At 41.9% G+C, this 23724-nt stretch overlaps 1 protein-coding gene across 1 annotated transcript in view; it reads left to right on the forward strand.

The window, feature by feature from the left end:
* Positions 1-23724, forward strand: part of pebp4 (phosphatidylethanolamine binding protein 4) — a 47725-nt gene that overhangs the window by 13753 nt on the left and 10248 nt on the right. The window contains exon 4 of the mRNA XM_031849143.1: positions 7571-7669. Coding sequence (XP_031705003.1) covers positions 7571-7669 — 99 coding nt within the window. The remainder of the gene's footprint in view (positions 1-7570; positions 7670-23724) is intronic.

The raw sequence follows: 23724 nt of genomic DNA on the forward strand, positions 1-23724 counted from the left end.
CGCGCCCCCCCCCCCCCCGCCCCCCCCCCCCCCCCCCCCCCCCACCACCACCACCAACACAAAATCCACCCCTTAATAGGCACTAGAGTTTGCCACCCCATGTAGATGCCTTTTGGTCGCCATCCATGAATGGCGTCAATAGCATCTTCCTACACAACAGTGACTGAATGGAGGGCACAAGGAAAATGTGGGAATAATTTACACTTTCTCACTGTACTACCATCAGAAACCATAATTAATCATGATAGAAAAAATGTGGAAGCCATCTTGGCTGGTGAGACACACAGTGCCTGTGAACAGGCCTGACACCTTTAACAGCTCTGATGGCCAGATAGGAATGAGTGTCAGAGTGCTTACAACCAAGCTCCCGTCATGGCACCACGTATCCCGTCGTCTTCAGAACTGTGTTTGCTGCATGACGGTTCTTCATGGAGTGTTACTGTTGTGAGCCTTTCGGATCTTATATTATATTATAGGCGGTCGTTAAAAATGTGGCACTGAGTGTGAAAATAGATCCAACAATAGCAATTATTCTCCTATTATATTAAATATGTCTTTCACTTTTATCACTCCAAGTTAAAACAAAAATGGAACAAGAATGAAATGGCTGCAAAAATACCATGTAAAGACCCCCCAAAAAAATGTGTAGAGCACATGTTAAATGTGAGCTTTAGGTGTACAGCTTTGATATTTCAGTTTCAGTCCACGAACCAAAACATCCACTAATCCCAATAGATCCGAACTATTTCCCTCTCTTCATCTCCAAAATTAGTACTTTTAGAATCAAAATAGTTGATTTAGATTCCCAAATGCTGGTGAAATAATTAGAATTAATTAGTAATTATGTGCTCACCATTCCCTTTTATAGGCTGCACTTGGTGGTAAAATAGCAGATGCGTGACAGACTAATTATGGATATGAGTCCAGTGCTGCAATTTGCCCTGTTTGCCTCGTGTTGTGTTCTGAGCAGCCAAACTACACGACAAAAAAATATTTCCCTCTTGCCTCATTTAGCCTGGCTGCGTGCTACTTCAGAGCACCTGTTAGTGTGTTTTGAGCATGTGCATTTTGCAGAAATGCTTTCATGGCAGTGAGTAGGTGTATGTGTGTAGAGCCACCACTAGAAAGTGTTGAAAGCCTCAGCTAGCAAGATCGCATCCAGGGTGACTAATAAGCTTAACATGAGCACGGCTGTGTTCGTGAGCACTGTGCGGTGAAAGAGGTCTTCAATGTTGAGAGAAATGCAGAAATGCTTCCCTAGGCTGCTGCTAATTCCTTCACCCCCCTCAAGCTTCAATCAGACTGTGAACCGTCTTACTGTTAGCTATGGCTCCAGAGCAGCTCCCGAACTGCACCGCCAAAGAACAAACAGTGTTCAGGACCGACTGCATTCAAACAAGTTCATCAGAGAGATGTTTATTTGTTCTTCTGCTGGCCGTCTGTTTCAAGAATGTGTCACACAGATTCATATTCAATGTGCAGAAACTATAGGGTGTGAGAAAATATTGCCTTGCCTCATTTTAGCATTATGTGTTAATTTCATTAATATGCAGCATTGTATTCCACGTTTTTTATGTTCAAACCGAAAAAGTGTTTAAGTGATTATGTAATTATGTGAACTTGTGTTTCATATTCCGCTGTGTTTCCACTTCCACCGCTGTGTCCTCACGTCGTAAAGCTCACTCGTGTGTTTGTTGACCTAGCGGGGAGCTAGGAGCTGTGTTGTCTTTGGGCCGAGAACATGCGTCTGTATCCACATGTGACTTTCCTTTGACCAAGAGGCTCCTGGAAGTGTGGATTCATAAGCCACTTCACACTCCACTCCTGTGTGGGAGGTAGGCTGAGTTAAAAATAGGCAGGTTTGGAGGTAGCGAACAGCCCGCACTGTGTGAGGCGCTTAAGAACACACTGAAGAGTATTGGCATTCTCTTTGCATATCATTTATACGGGTCAATAATCAATCGCAGTGTTAAACCAGTAACTGTGGTTGTTACTGGCTCTTGTGAAATATCCCAAATCATCTTGTGTAACGGTCTCAGAAGCTGAGATTATGTGTTGTGGAGTTTTTATAAAACATGGTGCAGCGTTCTCTGCTGGTATACCCCGAAAATAAAAACACCATCTTTGGCTTGTTGACCTTATGTGCATGTGTTTGTGTGTCAATGTACAGTATGTGTCCATGTATCCACATTTCTTTCATATACAATCTTAAAGGGGCCTTCCAGCCATTTAGTATTGGGCTTTTCATTAAGTTGAGGGAGAGTCTGCTTTTTTTTGTGCGTGTCAAAATCAAATCGGAGGCTGAGATATCCTGACTTTTAATCCCTAGTCAACCCTGCATACACTACTAACTTGTTTTGCCAAATATGTTTTCAGGAAAATGTAACTGTTGCCTGGATAATGTTCAGTGTTGTCATTTTTACCAGTAAAGGAAGTGCTGTGACTCTGGAGACTGCGGTTAGTATCCTGAGCACCTTGTGTGGCTAGGATTAGGCAACAAAAACACTTTGACTAAAAGGTAGCTCAGTGAAAGCTTCAGGTAAATGTTGAGGAAGTAAACAAGCCACTGGATTCTGAAAATATTTAACCAAGACCTTGAAATTTCCCTGAACTTAACCAAGTGCCCTAAACGTAAGCGTAAAGGTACCCGTTGGATTTCATAACCACTAGTAGCGGTGGGGAGCAATGTTTTTACGAGTGGATCCCTGTTTTTGTTTGTAGTGTGCACGCCCACACAGACGCTGCCTGTTATTGGTTTCACGCTCATCCGATGATTGACAGTTTCTGGTGATAGTGGTACAATAGCAAAGGCACTTTTCAAGAACTGCTACCAACGAACCTTGGATGTCAACGGTGCACAATCTGAAATATAAAAACATTGGCTTTGCAAATGTTTTCAGAAGAAGGAATGCATTCAAAGTGTTGTTTAGACCTTAATGATGCACAAAGTGTGTTGGTGAGACAAAAAAAACTACACAGTGCACTTTTATAAAACATGAACTATGCTTTAGTTGGTACGAGCAGATGTTGTATCGCAAGAGCAGACAAGTTTTCTGTATATAAAAACATTACCCATCATGCAACGCAACCTCTTTCCTTTAGCTGGGCAGTAAAAAGCCACGTCTTCGAACTCCCCAGTTTGTCAAACACAGCTGAAGTCGAGTCAAGCGATGTCACTTAAGTAATTTTCCTCTATTTAAACTATCAGTATTATGTTATCACTGAGTAGTACCCCCAATAAACTAATGTGTCACTACATGTTTCGTTTATTGCTACGTGAGAACTGCAGGCATAAAAGGCCTTCCTGCTGTCTACATTTATAAACCTGCAGATCATTCAACAGCTGTAGGTATCTAAGCTGACATTTGTATTTATGTCTCTGTAGTCATAACGAGACCTTTTTATTTCAGTTTTTCCTCTGTGGCAGATTCCCGACCAGCCCTTTTATGACTGCCCATGAAGAAGGTTTTTTGCAGTGAGGAACAATGAGGATTCAAAGCTTCTGCAGATGAGAGGTGTGTGTGTGCGTGTGTGCGTGCGTTGGTGTGTGCGTTGGTGCGTGCGTGCGTGCGTGCGTGCGTGGGGGAGGAGGGGACGGACTATTCTTAATGGCCAACGAAGGCCTCCTCACCTGTAAGGATGGTGACCTCTAGATGAGTGCCACAGCCCCCCTTCTATCGCCATCTCATTTTTGGGTCCACGGCCCCCCGCTCTCTGGTCAGGATTCAATTACTGGTGTCAGGCTGACCTTTGACCTCCCCTCCAACAGGATGAACCTCCTCTTTTTTAACCGAAAAGTGGTACCACTGTTACGCTTCACATCACTCGCTCTTCTGCCCCTCTCACTGCTATCGGCCTCCGAAATGAGACCGTATTACTTTGTCCTTAGGATAAAAGTCCACGCGTCTTTTCTGTATGAATTCACTTGATACAAGATTATATATTAACTTTCATTTGTAATCTTTTTTTTAAAATAAACAATGACATTTTTTTCATTGAGATTTATCATTTGAAAGATGTACTTCTACAGTTGTGTTTTAGAGTTTCTATCATTCTGTATTTACAGATCGATCTTTCAACCTCGTTCTAAGCCGCAGTCGATGGTTGTTAAGCCAACGCCGTGTCTTAATCACAACACAGATACCTGTTAATTACCAAGCGAGTTCAAGTATTTTTGCTACTTAAACAGGGATTTAAGATCGATGCGTTGCTCTGCCCCTGGTCGAGCGTTGAGCACAGTTGACCATTTAATGAAACGTTGTGGGTTCTTTGCGCAGAGGCTGAAGGAGAGGAAGAACAGGGAGGATAAAGCAACGGGTATATTAATAGGCAGCCGTACGGATGACACTGTTTGGTTTTGGGTCAGGGATAAAGCATGAACTTGTAAACTCACAGAGGGGCCCCTCCTCCCCTCCCTCTCGCTAACTCACTCTCGCCCTTCGTGGTGTCATCAGTTAGCAGAGCTGGGCTCGATAGCCTAGGCAGCTCTACGAGAGCAGCGATTAGACGTCTCTCTGATTCTCATCCCCAGCAGAGTTCACTCAAAGGTAAGCCAGTAGTTTACATCCTCAGAGACGCTGGTATTCCTCTGCCTTTGTTCTTTGCCGTCTTCTGTTTTGCAAACAGCGTATCTACTCGATGCTATTGGCATGATGTGGGAGTTTCATGTCATCTCTTAAAAATACACAATATAAAAAGTTTTTTTCTTTTTTTTTTTAAAACTGCACCTGCCTGTCTATCGTATATAATCAGGAATAAGTTTTGAGTGACTTCCCCCGTCAAACTCTATAGGTGTCACTGAAGAGAGCACCTCCCTTTCCTCCCCTCCCGAACCACTGACCAGTAACCAAGATGGAGACAGTCAGCAGGGTTTATTCCAGCCACCTGGCGTCTGAGGTACGCTCCCATCGGACCGTTTTGCTGTGATCACAGCAGGCTGTGGGAGGTTAATCCCAAGAGAATGCAGGCTCAATCTCCCCCCACCTCCAGCCTACACCAGCCTACACCCAGGTACCTCCTGTATAATGGCCCTGTGGAGCTCGGTGGTCTGTGGCCAACACCTACCCACAATTCACTTCTGCTCTGATTCTTCTGACATTTTTAAAGTCCTTTAGATACCGTTACAGAGCGAAACAGACCTCTCGTCTCTTTTACAATAATGTAAATCAACTAAATTAATTGAAACAATTTCTCACTATTAGCTTTGTGTGTCTTCCAAAATATAAAAAAAGAAACTCTCACCGGTGAGAGATTTGATTAGCTGCAGTGTTGAAGCAAATCTAAATTTGAAATGATCATCAAGGCTCAAAATGTTACGTTTCCTCATTCCTATTAGTAGTTAATACTGATAACATATTTTTGAAAAACCTGTTCCTTCCACTATCCAGCCATGAGAATTAGCCACGGTAAAACATGTTTTGATATACATTTAGTTTGTTCGAGCCACAATAAATTATTTCAGATGGCACAATATGCATCTGTTTTTCCCTGGAGTCTTTCACACATATCTGTGCGTAATGAATGTGGAATTTGACAGATGGAGAAAAAAGTGTTCTTGTAAGAGGGAAGGGTACATGCCACAATGTGTGAAGTGCAAGCATGGAGGGAGCCTCTTGTATTATTTACTGCCCGTGCCAGCTGGACCAGCCAGATTCTTACAGGTAGAAATTCAAGTACAAATTATGTGCAGAAATCATTGAAATCACAAATGGGCCATATGTTTGTTGTTACAGTTAGAAATGAATGTGAAATGCTCTTAATGTTGTGCTAAATTTAGGCTTTAGGAAAAGTAAGCCTGTCCTATACAGTGTATCTCCGTCCATGGTAACTTTCGTGAAATAATCTTTCTGAAATTTCTTTCAATGATAATTGTGACTGGAGGTAATTTTTAATTTAATTGCCTTTTAGTATGCGTGTGTGTGTGTGCTTGTGCTGTTGTTTGAAACTGTGCTATTTTTGAATGCATCAGGGTCTGACTTAAATATTAGTGTAACTACATTATCACAGTGTTTTTGCCTGGTAGCAAACATGTACAAATGAGGATTACAACTCGTGAGAAGGCAACAGGTCATGGTTGGTAAGCTGCCCGGGGGGGTCACTGATATAGAGTCATTTTTGACAGGCTGTGGAGGAGGCTCTATTGTTCCTGGTGTGTCTGGATGTTACCTGCAGGCACTATCGCTGAGACTACAGTATTATCCTATTATTAGGCTTAGTTGTTTACGCTTATTACTGCTTGTCAGGTAGGCAGAGAATCCTTCTGAAAACGAGTATCTGCAGAAAAATACATGACTACTTCTTTATCTCATTCAAGTACATCGGCTTACGATCATTTTCAGAGGCCTTTAAGAATGTCTTGATAGGACACAACAAACAGAAATGTAAGGTTTATGTTTACATGCGAGCGTTTGATTCTATGAAACGTTTCACTGCGCCACAGACATGGTTGTTTGGCAGACAGTGTAAGAATGTAAGAAACGCTGCATCTGTTTTATGTGTATTAAAGCTGATATCATTATGGTCTTGCTTCAGTTGAAGGTACATACACAGTAAGAGGACATCGTGGATTGAAACAGCCTCGGTTAATGTCTCTGTTTGTAGAGGAAGTGAACAAAATAAAAAAAAGCCCATCATATGGTCTGGCAGATTTTGGGCACAGGACCAGGGATGACAAATGTGCTCTTGCAATAATTCAATCTGCTCTCATAATTCTCTAACTTTTAGGGACAGACAGAATGAAAAAATGTCCGGCAGTTTAGCCGCCAAGTCAACGTCCAATAACTGTGATCAAGTGCTAGTTAAGATGCTTTTCCTCTCACTTTATCTATTGACAGATTGAGGGGTACAAAGATACTGGGTAAGTGGCACAAACTTACTGTGAATATGTTAACGAGAGGATTTGGTACCAGATCCAAAATCTTGTCATTTTATTGATGTCACAGTAATGATATTAAGTTTAAGGAACAACAGAGCTGTACTTTTGCTATCAGAGTGTTACTGCAGTAGGTGTTAGCATGGCTACAGGACATATTCTCATGTAAATTGCTGCCTTTGTATAACAGTTTTAATTCATGCTTTTTACAAACAATATTGTCTTGTGACATATTTATTCTTCTAAGGAACATTTTAGCCTTGACAGCTGAAGTCAGACTGTGTTAAGTTTATATGTCAAGCCAACAAAAGGCAAACCCAACCTTCTGGTATGAACCGTGTTTTTCCAGCTTTGTGTACGCAGTCAAGAAAATAAGTAACATAAAAAATAAACAGCAATTTTTATGAATAGAATCAAATTTGCTCTTTTTAGGTACAGTTAGTTAAGTAAGAAAGTAAAATGAATCATCTGTTTTGAAGTATTTAAACAAAGTGTTGTTCGTTGCAGAGATGTCTGTCGAGCCTTGGGCCATGTGAAGCACAAACAGCACACGGCCGCATTTAGAAAGCGAACGAGATCAGGTATACCGCCGCTACATGGAGCTGCCTCTGGGCCAATCTCCATGTGTGTGGTACTGTAGTAAAGCACGTTATCTGTATTAAAAAATAGTAATATATGAATACCCCTTTTTGTTTGCAGAATAAGATGTATGTTCTGGCGATGGTTGATCCTGATGCTCCGAGCCGCGCCAAGCCAACATCTGCTCACTGGAGGCACTGGCTGGTCGTGGACATACAGGTAGAGTACAAGTCTGCAGTAACCTCTGCTCCCTCTTGGAAACAGCTTCCTGTGTTTTAGTGATGGGGACACGGACAGCATTTGTTATTGGATTAGGAGCTCATATGGTACAAATTCATGAAGGAGCGTTTGGATTTTTAAAAAAAAAAAATTTTTTGAAAATTGTGCATTTTCATAATCTCGGGGTCTCTCTTGGCATGTCTCGTGTTTACATCTGCACTGGGGCCGATCGCAAGGCTGGAAAATTATGAATGGTTTTTAAAGCCTAACTTGGTGGAAAAGGGATGCCAAGTTCAAAAAATGTTAATTTTTCATATCATGTATCTTGTGCAATAAATGCCTGTGACAAAAGTGTGGGAGTAAGTCTTTCTAAATGGCTGTGAAAGTTTGCAAGGCCCTGTCAGCAGCAATTTCCCTCTGCTGCAGAGAGCCTGGGACGTGTCAATGCAGGCGTGTGAGACTGAGATTGAGGAGAGCAGCATGCGAGGCGCACACTCTTTCTCCCATAGAGCTCCAGTCCCTCAGCTCCCCCTCCAGTGGAGAGATCTTGGCAGAGTGTCCTCCCTTCATCTGTTCCCCCAGGCAGAGCAGCTCCCCCAATGATCCACACTTCTCCATATTTTACACCCCCGAAATGGGCACCGCTCCGATCCCCTTATTTCTCTTCATATTTCACTCCTTTTTTTATCCATTCGTTTGTGTGTTTTCACATTCTTGCATTCTAACGCCAAATGCGTGTTGAGTTGTTGATTGCCTCAAATATTTGGAGGTTTGCAGACATTTTATAATCCCGCGGGAACCGGGAGATCAACCCAGTAGATTAAGACTAGTGGTCTGAAAAACAACCACACAAAGACACTTCGGCGATGTATCACTGCTCCCGTTTCATTTTATAAGGCGTAGTTGTGCACGAAACTAAATGCCACATTGATTCGAAGATCCAAATGTGATGTATCTGGGATATATATTTTAGCAAACCTTTCAATGGCTATGAATTCAGAATTTTGTGATGCTGCGCTTTATAAATGATTTATGCAACCGCATTCCTGCTTGCCTGTAAGGATGTTTACCTCATAGCACTCGCTTACATAAATGATAAACAAAAGAAACGAGTAATTTCCACTTTCTAAAATGGCATTAGGCATCACCTTTGCTTCTTATTTTTAAGCCCATAAAGTCTGTCTGGCCATGAGACCAGCTGTGAATAAACAAATGTCTTTCAAGTGCTCAGACGGACCACATTCTCTCGAGCAATTCAATTTCCTGTCACTCGTGTGGGTGTTGACCTGCGTCGTCCATGTAGGGATTGGCCAATGTGATGGGATGTTTTTCTGATTGTGACTGGTGGTTGGTCAGAAGGGTTAATGAGCCTTTTGAGTGAAGCCAACCTGTAGTGGGAGGTGTTTAATTGACCAGGGTGACCAGGTCACATCACACAACCTCAGTTTTGTTTTTTCAAGTGTCGATGTGAATGTGATTTTGTTTCAGCGCAGTTGTGATTTTGACAGCAATGTAGTTGAATTTATAAATGAATGTGTGTCTGTGTGTGTGTATATATAGAGTGAGAGTCTTTTGTATGTGAGGAGAGTAAAGCGCCTTACAATAACAGTTAAACTGCTTTGTGTTAGATGGTAGATTATTTGTTAAGCAAAGTAGTTTATTTCACTAACATCAGGGGTCATGCCTTCAAATGTCAAGTGGATCAGTGTTTTTCATCCTCACTCGTCAAGCAGCAGCCATATTCTTGTTATAGATATATGTTCATTAGTCCAAGGTCTTGCAGTCTTGCCCTAGTTTGTGGATGATTCAATAATTAGTGTGTATTCTTTATCCGTAGCCACAGCTAAGAAGGTAGAAGATTTCCTTAATTCAGCTGAGAGTGAAGCGAGGTCAGGCTGGACTGAGCAACGCGGCACCACAGATTTCTTCAGCCCAGGTCTCATTAGAGCAGCGCTTGCAACAGAACAAAGGGCACACTGCGGCTACCTTGTTTATTATAGGCTCGTCACTCACCTCGCTTTGAGCTGCATTATTTAGCTAGCTCTTCACTCATGTGCTGAGGATCTCCTCACAATGAGTCAGCCATGCCAAAACCCTCTTTAACCACAGAGAGAGCTGTTTGAGAGCCTGATATTTGTTGCCACACACTGTACACTGCCACACACTTCTAGTATTCATCCACAACTAGTGTGGAGCCTTATGTGAAGCCGGATTTAGCATTAACTATAGAAACAGGTTTATTGGTCTTCCTGAAGAAAAAAAAGGCTTTATTTGTTGTAAGATATCCTTACCTTCTGACGTTTTTTTCTGTATTGATGATTATGAAAACATAAATTGTGTTTTGGGAAGAGAAGATGTTCATGTTATATGCACAAATTTAAGGATCCACTGATACTACTTTTTGCAGACCAATTACAAGTACTTACATTTGAGTACTTGCCGATACCGAGGGCCGATATGAGTACTTAATAATACCATTACTGTTCTTACAATGACTTTAAAAACTACATTTATTTTCATCAGATGTCCCTCACTTTTTTCCAACAAATGAAATATACAATATGATGCTATTGCTGACATTTTCACATTCAACATTGTGTTTTTCTGATACAAACAGAGCATAGTGCGCCTAGCTGTTGCTAACTTCGTGGCTAACCCAAGCCTCCAGGAAGAGTGCCGGGCTTTGAAGACAATTTTAAATAGTGGCCAAAACTGAATGGAATTACAGTTTATTGGTCCGTCACGTGATGCCATGCTTATTTAAATCATTCGTTTCTCAAAGTTGTAAAACACGCTTAAGCTGAATCCAGAGTTATTCGTTGATGTGAATGAGCCCGGGAACATGGCTGGACCGAGGGCTGGGAGGCCGGGTTGAAGGAAGCGCCAATGCGCTTGCTCGATGGGCCCCATTTTTGCTTCATGTGCCACTTAGCACCTTCAATAGAAATGAATGGGGCGCGGCCTCCAACGCTGTATTCAGTTCTTTGTACATCCATTGGCTAACCCACTTCACTTTCATCATTATTCACAGTCAAACAAGCTCTACACAGACTGCAGTGCTACACTCACATCTATAAGACAACTGATAACTTCATACTCACCGTTACACACACGCTCTCTGTCGCGAGCAGTCACTCGATTACGTTACGCCGGGCTTTCAATACACTGGAGGAAACTCTGTCCGAGTAACTGAACAGAGGATTTTAAATATGCACAATAGCCACCCAACTAGACAAGTTATTGTCCAGTGTCAAATCTTTGATTTATAGCGCTATGTCATTTATCGCGCCAAAAACCATTTACTCCAGCAGTTAAGTGTAAACTGTGTGTCTCCTCTTCTTCCACCAGCTGTCCACTTTTTGTTAGAACTCACATTAATAGATGATCTATGTGCATTTTTATTGCAACTGCCTCCTTGAGCTACAGAAACAGTCATTTAGAAGCTTCTCCAACACACTCCGTGTTTTTTTTTTTTTTAATATCAATTATGGACAATTACCAAAATAACCATCAACAGATTGTTGTCTAGCTCTCAAAGTCGAATTCCAGATTGTGAGCCTCTCCCTCCCTCTGTCTGCTCTCCCAGAGTCTAAACCAATGCAGATGTTCCGGTGTGGTCTCGCAGCGATAATTACTGTAACAAGCAAATCATTAGTATCTGAATAGAGGCAGCTTATATAAATACAGCACTGGGGCTTACTTTTACTTTGCTCATTATAATTTTGGTGGTTTGTCAGTCGACATGATGCAATATGAACTTACAACAGAGTGCCCCAGCTACAGCTCTTTCCTGCTCTGGTGTTCACGATCTCTATAATATCTCCTTTTAAATAGCGACGTGTAGCCTTAGCTTTTCATGGATTTTTATTCTTATTTTTTTTATGATGATGTATGAGTTTTGTCTTCCGAGGGTTTGTCTCCAGGAAATTTTCTGTGCCTCAAATTATTTTATTTCTAAAATGATTTTATGAAAAAGTACAGCATGTATATATCCACCAGATGCAAACACATTCAGCTTTGTTGTTGTTGTTAGATTTGATTGCATTGCAGTTTTCTTATTTACAAGCAACATGAGGTTCATTCTCAATAAGGCCAGAGATTCATGATCCGTCGTGAGCTCTTCAGGCTGTAGTCACTCAGTGTCCTCTTCAGTCAGGGCTTCTTCATGTCCAGATTCATTTCAATAAGGTCTTTTGGGTTGGAAGCCATCATGTTTGTTAACTCCCTCTGCCTGGCTAATTGAAGGCCAGTTGGACAGTTTAGCACACAGTGTGCTGTGCTCATTACTATGGTGCATGAGGGATATGCATGCTTTAACATCCATCTCTGTTGTAGCAGCTCCCAAAAGGGGAACAGAGCCTGTGTTCTGCTGCTGGTCAGGCAAATACAAACAGTGAAGTATTGTGACTGTGTCAGACCAGCTGGCTTTGTGTTTGTGAATTCTGCAGCCTGCAGAGATCGTCTGCTCCACACCTCAAGATGTCCTTTAACTGCAAACTAAAAGGCGTGTAACCCCTTATTGCATTTTATGCAATGATTTTTTTTAACCTAAAAAGGGTAACTGGTGTTATTTTGACATTGTTATTATCCCCCCCCCCCCCCCCCACACACACACACACACACATATTCTTTTCTTCCTCCCAACAGTATCGTTTGTGTAGCTTTGATCATAATGAAGAAATACCATGTGCCAATCATAGTGATGACATCGCTCATTTATTATCATTTCATAATTTTGGGAACAACAATGGTTCATGTCACAGAGGAACAAGCTGTATCAAGGTTGATGTCAAGTTTTGCAAAAAATGTCACACAAGTCATTAGTGTCTGAGCTGCAGCAAATGATAGTGCTGAAAATATGTTTCTAACCTCTGCAAAAGCCAATATTCAATATTGCAAATAAACATACACAATTGCATTGTTCTTTATCCTGTAATTATCTCTCCTGTGGCATGTTATGATTGAAGCGTTTCTTTTTTTGACAGACAGCTGCCCCCATATGGAAGCCAAAAACAATTTCCCAAAAGGCCAGACAAACCATAGCTAGCTTCATTGTGAGAACAAAGAACCATTGGTATTATTCATAATTAAACTCTTATTGTGTACTCTGCTGAATATTTCCATTCTTCTGCCTCTCTCCTGCTCACTCTCGTTTCCCCTCTCCATACTTTGCACCTCGTGCTGGGAACATCTGTCTGGCGTCAGAGTGGAGCCTGGCTGTGCAGATTGGAGCAGGTAGAGGAGCACATTGTAGCCCAGCTAATGATGAGAGTGTCTGCCCTCTCTCTTGGAGGAGACGCAAGCTGCTGCTTCACGCTCGCTCACTCCACTCATACGCCCAGGGAAACAGATTTCCAAACATATGCAGTATGTTTTTAATCCAGTTGAGCACTTCATTTCCCAGCAAACACAAATAACCTTACGGGACATCCATATCTTATGACAAGGGGGTGGGCGCAAAGGAATTGAAAAATTTTCCTTTTTAATGTGATTTTTTTTATTTTTTTTGCACTCAAAAGTTGCTAAACATGCTCATAACCCAGGTTAAGGGTTTGCTTGTTTATGGTTTCACAAACTTTTACACAGACGTGCCTCCTGGCTCCAAGTCATATGAAGCGACTTTATCCAATCTAAACCCGACTTGGTGCACCTGTTGACATCCTTTGTACTTAAACTGACAGCATAAACACAGGTTCTTTGTTACTAGTGCCTTAAAGATTTTGAACAGATTGTTGTCAAAGATATATGTGAGAAGTTAGTAAACTAAGTATGTGATTAAGAGTTATGCCGGAACTTAAAGAAATGTTTTCGTAAATTACGAAGAAGTCAGAAAACAACTTTGTCCTAAACTATTTAGTATTACACATTTCATATTGCAGCTTGAATTAGTTTGACCCTGATAAAGTTTTCCATGTGGGTCATTTAACTTTTTTTTCTAAATATCCAAATCCTCCCTCAGTACAAGTCAACAATAGCTCTTAACATGGAGGCTCAGCTGGAGGTGCTTAACATTTAGAGCGGCGCTCATCCTGCTGTCAGCCACAGCCAGACAAATGTCAGAGGTGGTACTACATGGAGTTCAGCTTGTGGAAGTCATTCCCTCACTGAACCTCATCAGACTCCCCTCTCAACCTCTCAGACACATTAGGATGCTAGTGTTTGTTAGTTTGGCTTTTTTTAAATTAGCTTGGCATCTTTTTTTTAAGCTTTTTGACCTTTTCTAAGGTTTTTCCAATTCATGTGGTTTTGCGAGTGTGTGTGTGTGTGTGTGTGTGTGTGTGCGCGCTGTCTGCATGCACGGATTTGTGTGCATGTGTGAAAGAGTTTTAAAAGGTACCGCTGATTAGTGGGGGCGCACTTAATACCTGAACTTGCTGTCACCGTGGCTCTGCTACATCTGGACCCCCCTGGTCTTGTGTGTGCAAACATCCCATAATAATACGATAGATCTCGTCTTACTTTCAGCTTATTAACAAACACGCTCTTCTTCAGTGTGGGCTGCTGCTCTCACTGTTCTCCGCCACCTAAAGGGAGAATTACATAAGAATCCTCCGCTCAATTGTCAGCTCCATCCCCCGTCCGTATATAACAAACACACACACACACACACACACACACACACGATACTGTAGCTGATAACCTACCAAACCTCGCCATCTCTATAACAGCTGACCTCCCCGCTGTGGTTGCCTTGATGAGATGATTGAGGAGGTTTCACTGCATGAAGAACGTGAGCTGCTATGGTTTTCTATCAGAAGCAGTGAGTGCTGTTTTGGGCAGCGAGGGAATGATCATCCATAAATTATAGTTTTCACATGTTTTTTAATAGTTTTTCAAAGAAAACGAAATTCCTATTGATTTTACCACGTGAATCTAGTCTCCTTGGGGAGAAAGAAATGCATTCACTTCCACATTTATTTTAGGAAGTAGGCCTACTTTGTGTCAGTGTGCTACATTAGTGTGTACCCTGCACACCATCCTGGGTAAATCATGATTAGTCTCCAAGAAAACAAGGACAACCTGGAAAGCCCCATTTGATCCAGTCTGTCACACTATAGCCTAGCAGGGGAAAAAAAGAACAGATTGGACCTTCTCCATGCAAATGCAGTTTAAAACCAGTAGCTCTGCACACATAAAGGCGCTTCTTTTAATATGTGCCCCCTTTCTTCACACCCACGACCATTGTGTATAAAATCCTGTTTTTCCTGAAAAGATTTCTAGTCGCAGCCGCAGACAATGTTCCCCCACACAAGCTGTCGTCTTTGTCATACCCCCCTCCCCCCCACCCACCCCCCACACACACACACACACACACACACACACACACACACACCCTCCACTTCAGTCAGTAAAGCAGGATCTCTGGCAGTCGGCCCCGCGTGCAAATTCATGTGTTTCAGGGTACAGGTGGGGGGCTCGCCGGAGTCTGCCTACCTGTTCCCCTGTAAACTGGTCAATTTTGACAGACATGGATCTGGGGGGGGGGAAGCAGACATGGAAACCAGAAGGGGGGAGAGAGGGGCGGGTAAATGAACAAATGTCAGGGTTAGTGGGGGGTTGCCGGGGCCGCGGCTGTGAAAAACGCTTCCTCTTAGGGGTGTCTCCTGATAGGGTGCAGTGAAGGGGAGTGAGGCATGCTGATAAAAACAACTCACTAACAATTATGCTCACCTAAAATAGCCCTTACTTAAGTATATAGCATGCTTGCCAGTTAATTGTACACAAAAACAAAGACTTCACAAAAGACCTCCTGCAGCAAATGTATTTTCTTTTATTTTGGCATGATAATTAAGTGTGACAGCTATGAATGCAAAGTTGGCAGATATTATAGTGGCCTGTCTAACTCTGCGTGCTGATTAGGATTGTTTGTGTTCCAAAAGTTATACCAAACTACAAAATTAGAAAACTGAAGTTTAGGTCAAAGAACTATATTGTGTTATGAACAAATAATTAGAACTGGTGTGGCATCTCAGATTCTGCATAATAAAATAAAGTGCACTGACATACCAGAATCCACCATGATTTTATAAAAAATACTCAAAAGTCTGGCCATCATTGTTATCAAAGCTTAGTGATGGAGGTTTGGCAATTACATGTAGATGTGTGCTCAGTTTTATGAATATTAAATCATTTTTTCCATGTATTTTTCAGTACTTGACAATTATAAAAATTGCACAAGAGATGAGTCCATTCTCTGCAGATTATGGCCCCTATCTATTCCTAACCAAGCAGCTGACTGCATGGGATTTAATGACAGCGTTCCTAATATTTCCATGAGATAATGCTTTTGTTAATGACAAGCGAAAAGCCACCATCAATACAATGCTTTCAGTAGAAGCCAACATTCTATCCGCGTTCCACTTGAATAATTTGTGTACCATTACTGCATTTCCTCTGAATTGTTCTCTGGATTTGTTCAACTTGTTCTTATTGATATGCTGTAGGACTAACAACCATAAAATCTACCAAGACCTCTGATCTGTACTATTGACCATTATCATAGCCAAGAGGTTTGTTACATTGTGGTATATTTATGCTACACTTGGTGAGAAACCTGTTTACATTCCAGGGTGCTGTATAGTTCACTTCTCTCCGCAGCTCAGTCTGATTCCAAAGCACTGTATAGATTTCTTTCAGCTGATGAAATTAAAAAGACAGCAGTGTGTGTGTGGTGTGCCTTCCAGCAACGCGATTTGCCTGTGAGTTCACGATACGGGTTGAGAGGGGAGTTCCTTTGGGGGGGATTAAATAGCTCCCTCTCTTCCTTCCCTCCTCCCCTGCCCTCCATACTTGCAGAACACAAACAGCTTGCAGGGCTGTACTGTACTTGTACAACATGTTTGCCACAGTGCTGCTCACAGGTAACAATAAGCCAAGGTCAAAGGTTAAGAGGGATTGTGGAGCTCAGATTCTTGTGTGTTCCTCTGGCAAACATTGTGCGCACAGGAACAGGAAACAGTGCCCATAGTATCGCTGGGAGAAAGAAAGAGTGAGAGACAGAGAGAGCGAGCTGTCTCAGAAGAGAGGGGGTATCAAAAAGAAGAAGACCAAGGCCGGTTTCAGACTGTCCTAATAAGATTAGGACAGTTTTAGACGAGTCTATAAGGTTAGGACGGTTATAGTTTTGCTCGTTGACTAGTCGAATACCAGTTAAACCGCTGCCCGAGATTAAAGACTTCTATTAGAGAGCTGTCTTTCCATTGTAACAATCGAGAGAGCGTTAGTATAGCAGCAAACAACTATCAGCTATGTAAAGATAAAGTCGAGTAATGTCTACCGGAGCAGAGACTGAAGTTACTCTTTTTCTGTGTGTGTTATGCAAGCTTCTCTTAGCTTTGCTTTTAGTGCATGTTTGTGAATGTGAGCGTGCCCCACTGGTTAGCTCACGGCCGCCGCTCTGCACTAGTCTCATTCTGATAACGCCGTCCCGACCGACAGCGTTGTTGCAGAAGTGTGTCACCAACCATCTGGTTAGCTCACACACTGTTGGCTCTGTCAGCACGTTGGCTGTAGTTTGTACTTTTAGCGCTGTTAGCGCTGTTAGCACCGTTAGCTACGGGCCGCCAGATCAGGCGGCGCCATGTTGAGAGCTGCTGAGAGGCAATAGAATTTCTCCCAATCGCATATGATGCACCTTTAAGTAATCCATCTCCTTACCATGTAGGGCAGTAGTTCAGAAAACTGGTCATCAATTACAAATTTGAGTTTGTCAAAAAAAGATTTTGTAAAGAAAGATTTCCATCTTTGTAATTGAGAAGTCATAGTGTAACGAGTTTCACCGAAATTTGTGTCACCTATAAGATCGTTAATAAACGACAAAGCTCTAAGCAGCTGATGAACTTGGACGTTTATCTGAACTGTTGGTTAGATTTAAGCCATGGTGAAAGTCTATCTCTGTGAAACCAGATCCCTGCCTCCGTCAGGCTTTTGAATGTGAAGGAGATTATCCGTTTAATCTCTTAATCATGCATACTGTATACAGAGTTGGTCCTGTGCCTAAAACCTCTGTCCTGATGTATCACAGCCACCTTTTGCATTGAATCCCTCGAACCCACAGACCCAATCAGGTTAGCGCCGACACTGTTGCGCATGTTCCTCTCCAGCTTTCAGTATATTATACCCTTGATGCCCTGTTAAAATGCTATCCAGACCAACGGTGCATAAAATGGATTTTGAAAATATGTAGATTTTAAAATACAGCTTTTTTTTTTTTAAATCCCTCATTGCCACAAATGTATTCAGAATAAAGGCAGATGTTTCATAACATGAATTAGGTTACTGTACATTTTGCGCAGTATATGTTCCCCAAAAGTAGGAATTAATAATGAAGATGCTTTTTGGCCTGAAATTGCTATTCAAACAATTATGTACTTAGTTTCTTCCAACAAATGCATTCCACATTATTGTTTTGCCTCATAGCAAAGCACCCAAAAGACTAAAACCTTTCATTTCAGCAAAGGCCGCTATTGGTCACCGTCAATAAAAGCATAAAAGCATTTATTTCCCACGTTTGTCAAATTAACAGCATACTCCATCTCCCATAGGACTTGTAAGGTTCATTAACCTTTCTGTGAAGTGGGACAGGTTTCCAGCAGTTACCATAACCTCTGTCTCGTTCCTACCTCAATTATAATAGAAGAATTAAACATCCAGCGATTCAAAACAGTAATGCTGCCTCTTAAATCCCTTTGTACCAGCTCTCAGTTGTTAATGACTAAAGACACTGAATGAACTATCGAGTTATCAACAGACAGAACGGCGGACAGAAGCAAATGAAATGGCTGCTCTTAACAGCGAGGATTACTGGCTACGTGTTCAGTTTTTGTTTGATGGTCAGATTTTACTGCTTCTAGAATTATTATTCAGTTTTTAAATGGCATGTTGCCTTTGTTTTCTATGAATAACGCAACATTGCATTAATGCTACATAAAACAGTTATTATACATTTGGAAAACTATGCCCTCGTCTGTGTGGAAACACTTGTGGCTGTTTAAAAAAAATAATAAATCCCCTTTCGTGATTAATAAAGTAACTATCTATATCTATCTAATCAATGCAATTTAAGGACATTTCAGCCAAATGTCCCTGTTTTGTTGCACCATGGCACACAGTCCTTGCAAAGTCAAAAGAATAGACTGACCTTGAACTAATTAAGTGGTCAATTACACGCCTGTTGATCTCTTTTAATTTTTTAATAATTAGATTAATTGTGTGGGCAAAGAGTACGTTCTCTTGTCCACCTACTCCTCCTTCATCCTCCAGCTCTTCCTCTCACTTCTCTTTCTCCTCCTGCATGCCACGGGCCCACAAGGTTTCAATACTCATTTATTTTGTGTCACCGTTCATACTTACAAAAAAAAAAAAAAATGTTTTAATTCTATGCCATTGACAATTTTAATAAGCTTCATCTTCCTCTTACTCTCCCCACCCCCTTACATCTCCCCCGTCCTCTCATGTATTAATCAAAATTCAGAACGTGCCTGGGTGTATTTGTCTATTATAATCTATTAATTTACTATCTCCACGGATTTCTCTTCTTACCACCGAACACCGCTGTAGCCGTGGAGCAGCAAGGCCTCGTGTTTCTGTGTGCCTGTCTTCTGATGCTACTTGTAGGCTGGGATTTTCCAGTGCCACCCCCGTCAGTGGGAAGCCCGACATGGGGACATGTCAGAGCCTTGTTTGCTTGTTGTGCTGATGAAGCTGGGGGTGGGGCGAGTGGGCAGCCATGTTCAGGTTCCAGGATTCCCTTCAAATGAGTCAGCCAACCCCCACTCAAACCGACTGTTACCTTGGGAACTCACGCTCGGGCTTCCCTCAACAGTACTAAAGTATAGACTCATCAGCACCCATACTTACTAACACACACACACACACACACACACACACACACACAAGCTTGTAAGGGCTCGGAAGCAGCATCCAGGTTGGAGGAAATTATCTTATTAAAACGCTCTCGTTGTGGCCTCCACTCTGCCCTGTTAGGCCCAATCTGCTCCATGAGAATGAGATGACCAACCCAGCACGGCCACTTTGTTGAGGCAGATTTGTAATTTATGCAAATTAGACCAAATAGATGAGTGTGATAATGAGTTTGGGTGGCTAGTTTCTTAAGTCAGTGGTTTGAGTAATAGTACGCTTCCCTACTAATGAGCCCGACCGGCGTATAGTGTCGGTTTGGTGCATCACAGTGTGTCGGGTGATGTCAGTGATGGCTGGAGTTCACTTAATAACTGGACTGTTTATGTTTCCAACTCAGTTCATTACCAAAAGCCAAATGAGTTTCTTTACTAAAGCCATTAGTCCAGCAGGCTATTGTTAAGTGGGTTAATTTGTTGAAGCGCTGAAGCAGATCATGGGTGACTCCCCCACTGGCTTTCACCCTGTCCTGCCGAGGCCAATCCATCCCGCTCAGCTGATCTCCATTAGGGTGCTCTACCAACCAATCTACTCAGACTCAAGCCCATTAGGCTTTTTCACAACTCATTCACCGTAGCTGGAGACTCCAGAAAAAAAAAGAATTTTAGGGTTATGTTCAGTTTTAATAGGGGTTTGTTTTTTCAGGAAATGTAGCTGTTTATTTTTATGATTAACAAATCTGTGTTAAAAATTAGAATTGAACCAATACAGTATCACTTATTTTATGTGTTAACTGTCGAAATGAATTAAGTTTGATTAATTGACATTATTATATTTTCCCTATTTTGATGGGACGTGGGAGTGGGGAGGAGCAATACAGTACTTGTACTTTCCAAAACATGAAAAAAACATACCTTGTACACTCTATAACTGCCGTACACATCGACCAGCTGCTCAACCAAGAAGTAAAGTTTGCGTGCTGTAAAATAAAGGCTGACATTACTCCCAGTTCATGCAGCACTGGGCTTTGCCAAGGTCTGTTTGTGTGCCATCTTTAAGAAGATGGCAGGTCCCAGCTAATCATGACCTGCATGGGCTACAGATCGGCTTTTGAAGAGCACCAGGACAGGAATATGATGTAGCTTAAGCTTGCAGTGCTGCTGAAAGGGTGAAGCCATCTGTTAGCTGAGCTCTGATGCCATTCATCAGCACCGGGTTCAGTCTCTGTGTTTCGCCTCAGATACAGGAGCTATATATGTGTATATATATGAGTGAAAGTCATAGACTACCAAGTGGCATGCTACACCATAGCCCTATGGATCCTATGGATCCCCGTAGATGTGGCTGGTAAGGAGGTGGTTTCTCCTGTCCATCATATCTAGAGCAATGCATCAACTTCCAGCCTCTTTGTCCTGTAGTTTTAGAAAGTGTGGCACACAATCCTGTAGAATTCGAGGAGGAATGTTTGAGGGGCAGCCCAGACCATTACACAGAATGGCCCGCTGTTGCTGCCATAGTCAGGGAGGACCGATAGACCATAATCCAGAATATTAAACACTAGTAAGGTGGATGAAGACATCATGCACTGCAAATTTCAGAGTACCCACCAGTAGACATAAGGGACTATAGTGTCGACAGTAAGCATCTGACAGTGGACACTTATTCTACCTATAACAACTGCTTTACAGCTACATTTCTTTGTCAGTAAACTGTTGCATACGATGTTTTTGTCGCATACTACATGTACTCAAAAGTCAGGTGATCTCAGGTGGTCTCTTTTCACCCGTTATACAAGAGAATCTTTTCACCCACTCATTTTAAATTCACAAGTGGCAGATTTACACTGAAATCCTAAAAGAAATTAGGTTGTTACGAACATATTCAATGTCTTTTCTTCCTCAAAAAAAACCTCACTGTGTTTAACCTGTAAACGGTGAGGCTCCTTGTGAGATGCAGACTTTTAATTCACAATAACCCTGCAAATGAATGGGCTGATTACTGAGGCGAAGATAAGGAGGCAGTCATAAGCACTTGGCTTGAGTGGAATAGGCGAGGGGGGGGGGTGGAGGGGGGTGCTGTGGCAGTACAAGTCCAGCCTCAGAAATAGAGCTGTGAACACCATCTGTCATGCTCTCTCTCCCCGTCTGTTAGCCTGACTGCAAGTAAAAGGGAGAATGATGCTCTCAGAACTGCATTAGAAGGACGTGGGTGCTGATTGTCGTAGGTGTGGGTTTACAGGGTGTGCAAGGGAGGAGGAGGGAAGTGGTGTGTGTGTATATACAAGGAGGTGCATGAGTAACTGACAAAGGGAAGCACTCTCCCACACACGGAGAAGGAGAAGGGTTGTTGGACAAGTGGGTATTCCTGTTGAAACCGCACCCCTGCACCTTCTCACCACCTCCTCGCGGACTCCTACCTCTTGTCAGAGGATTCCCAGCGGAAGTTACGAAGACACGTTATACAAACACACAGCTCATCTTCTCCTCTGAGGCCGAGAGGGGTTAACAATTCATGTATAATGTTAGTCATTTCAAAGTTCAAGTTCTTGCTGATACCGTGGCCACTCTCAGACCCAAAGGAGGTGCATCGTTGTCCCGTCCAAGACTTTCAGGATGGTAATAGTGCTGCTATGAACTCTGAACATATTCCTTCATGGGGTGGATTGTGATGAATCGGTTGGTCTGGATAAGCCTCGCTCGTGTTTCAGTTGGAACAGAGAGCGAGAGTTGTTTGCGCTGAATATTGGTGGTTGGAGTGTCAGGCTATTACGTGACCCGCAGAAAAAGCCCTGGTGCATTGCCTTTTTCCAGATTCTCAGAATTATTCATTGCTCATCAACGTGTAGGCTGTTTCGGGATCCTTTCTGCTTTTGTCTGAGTCAGAGTGTGAAATAGAGTCAGTAAAACATGAAGGCAAGCTGGGCCACGATGAACAACAGGGAGAGGCGCGATGAAATGTCCGTAACACCGCAGCAGGACTTACATCAGTTAGCTCTGGCGTCTAACGCGGCGGATGGCTCCTGCATTTGAACAGAGCAGAGACGAATGAAGAAATATGTGAATATAGTTTTGTTAACATTTAGGAACAAATGGAACAAAGCAAATATTTAGCCGATGGTATTGTCTGGATTTACATTTACTTTTGATATGTATGGGTGAATTAACAACTCCAGTCCTCATTGGTTCCCTGTTAGCTCTCCTCTTTAAATAATGTTCTTTTCTGTTAAGTGTGTAAAATACTTAACATCCATTTTGATGCTTTTAGTGTATTTCGCTGTCAGTTTCTGCCTCTCCCACACAGCTCAGTGTGTGATTCATTATCACAGCCACAAGAATGGGTATTCCCCTTGTATGAGATGTAAAAGAGTCTCATTTTGTTTTGACTTCATAACTCTCACATGAACTCAACCTCAGTACTTTGTGTTATTCTCTGTTTGTTTGATTAACAGTCGAATAAAACATCTTTGGTTTGTCCTTCAACTACATGAGTAAATAATACTTTATGGTAACAGTAGATTAATGATGCTTTATTGGCCATGTATGCGTAAGCATGACTCCGGGTTTCACGTTGCTCTCAATGTACATACTGTACATAGAAATTACAAATAAACAAGACAAATATAAAAAAGGACATTAAAGACAGCAAAGTAGAACAGAGGTAAGCAGAAACATTGAAACATTTAACTACTATGTACAATATAAATATAATATATATCCAAAAGTATATATATATCAACATAAAGAACAAATAACAATGGATTTGAGATATTTCATGTGACCCTGGTATATGGTACACTGTTTGTGTTTGTATGTAACTTTTATATCAAACAATAAGAGTTTAAAGAGACATTATGTAACTCATGAACATGCGAATTTAAAATGCAGCGCCTACATGAGAGAATATCTGGAAACACTGATAGTGGGTTCCTTGGTAACTGCATAGATAATGAATCAGTTCCTCGTGTTTTTCAACTTTCAGCTGTTTAAATGACATAACTTCAACAGTTGAAACACTGACACAGACGCTGTGAGGACTTTATTGGGATCTCGTGGTAAAGAATCACTTTTTAATATTCTGCTGCTTTTCAGTCGACTGCTTCAGATTAAACACGTTACTTACAGAGACTATCGGTGACCAGTGGATCTATATATCTGTAATATGCTATGCTTTGCATTTCTATCATGAGCAAACAATAC

This window comes from Anarrhichthys ocellatus, unplaced genomic scaffold (assembly GCF_004355925.1).
Source record: "Anarrhichthys ocellatus isolate YVR2014 unplaced genomic scaffold, GSC_Weel_1.0 scaffold9, whole genome shotgun sequence".
Lineage (NCBI taxonomy): Eukaryota > Metazoa > Chordata > Actinopteri > Perciformes > Anarhichadidae > Anarrhichthys > Anarrhichthys ocellatus.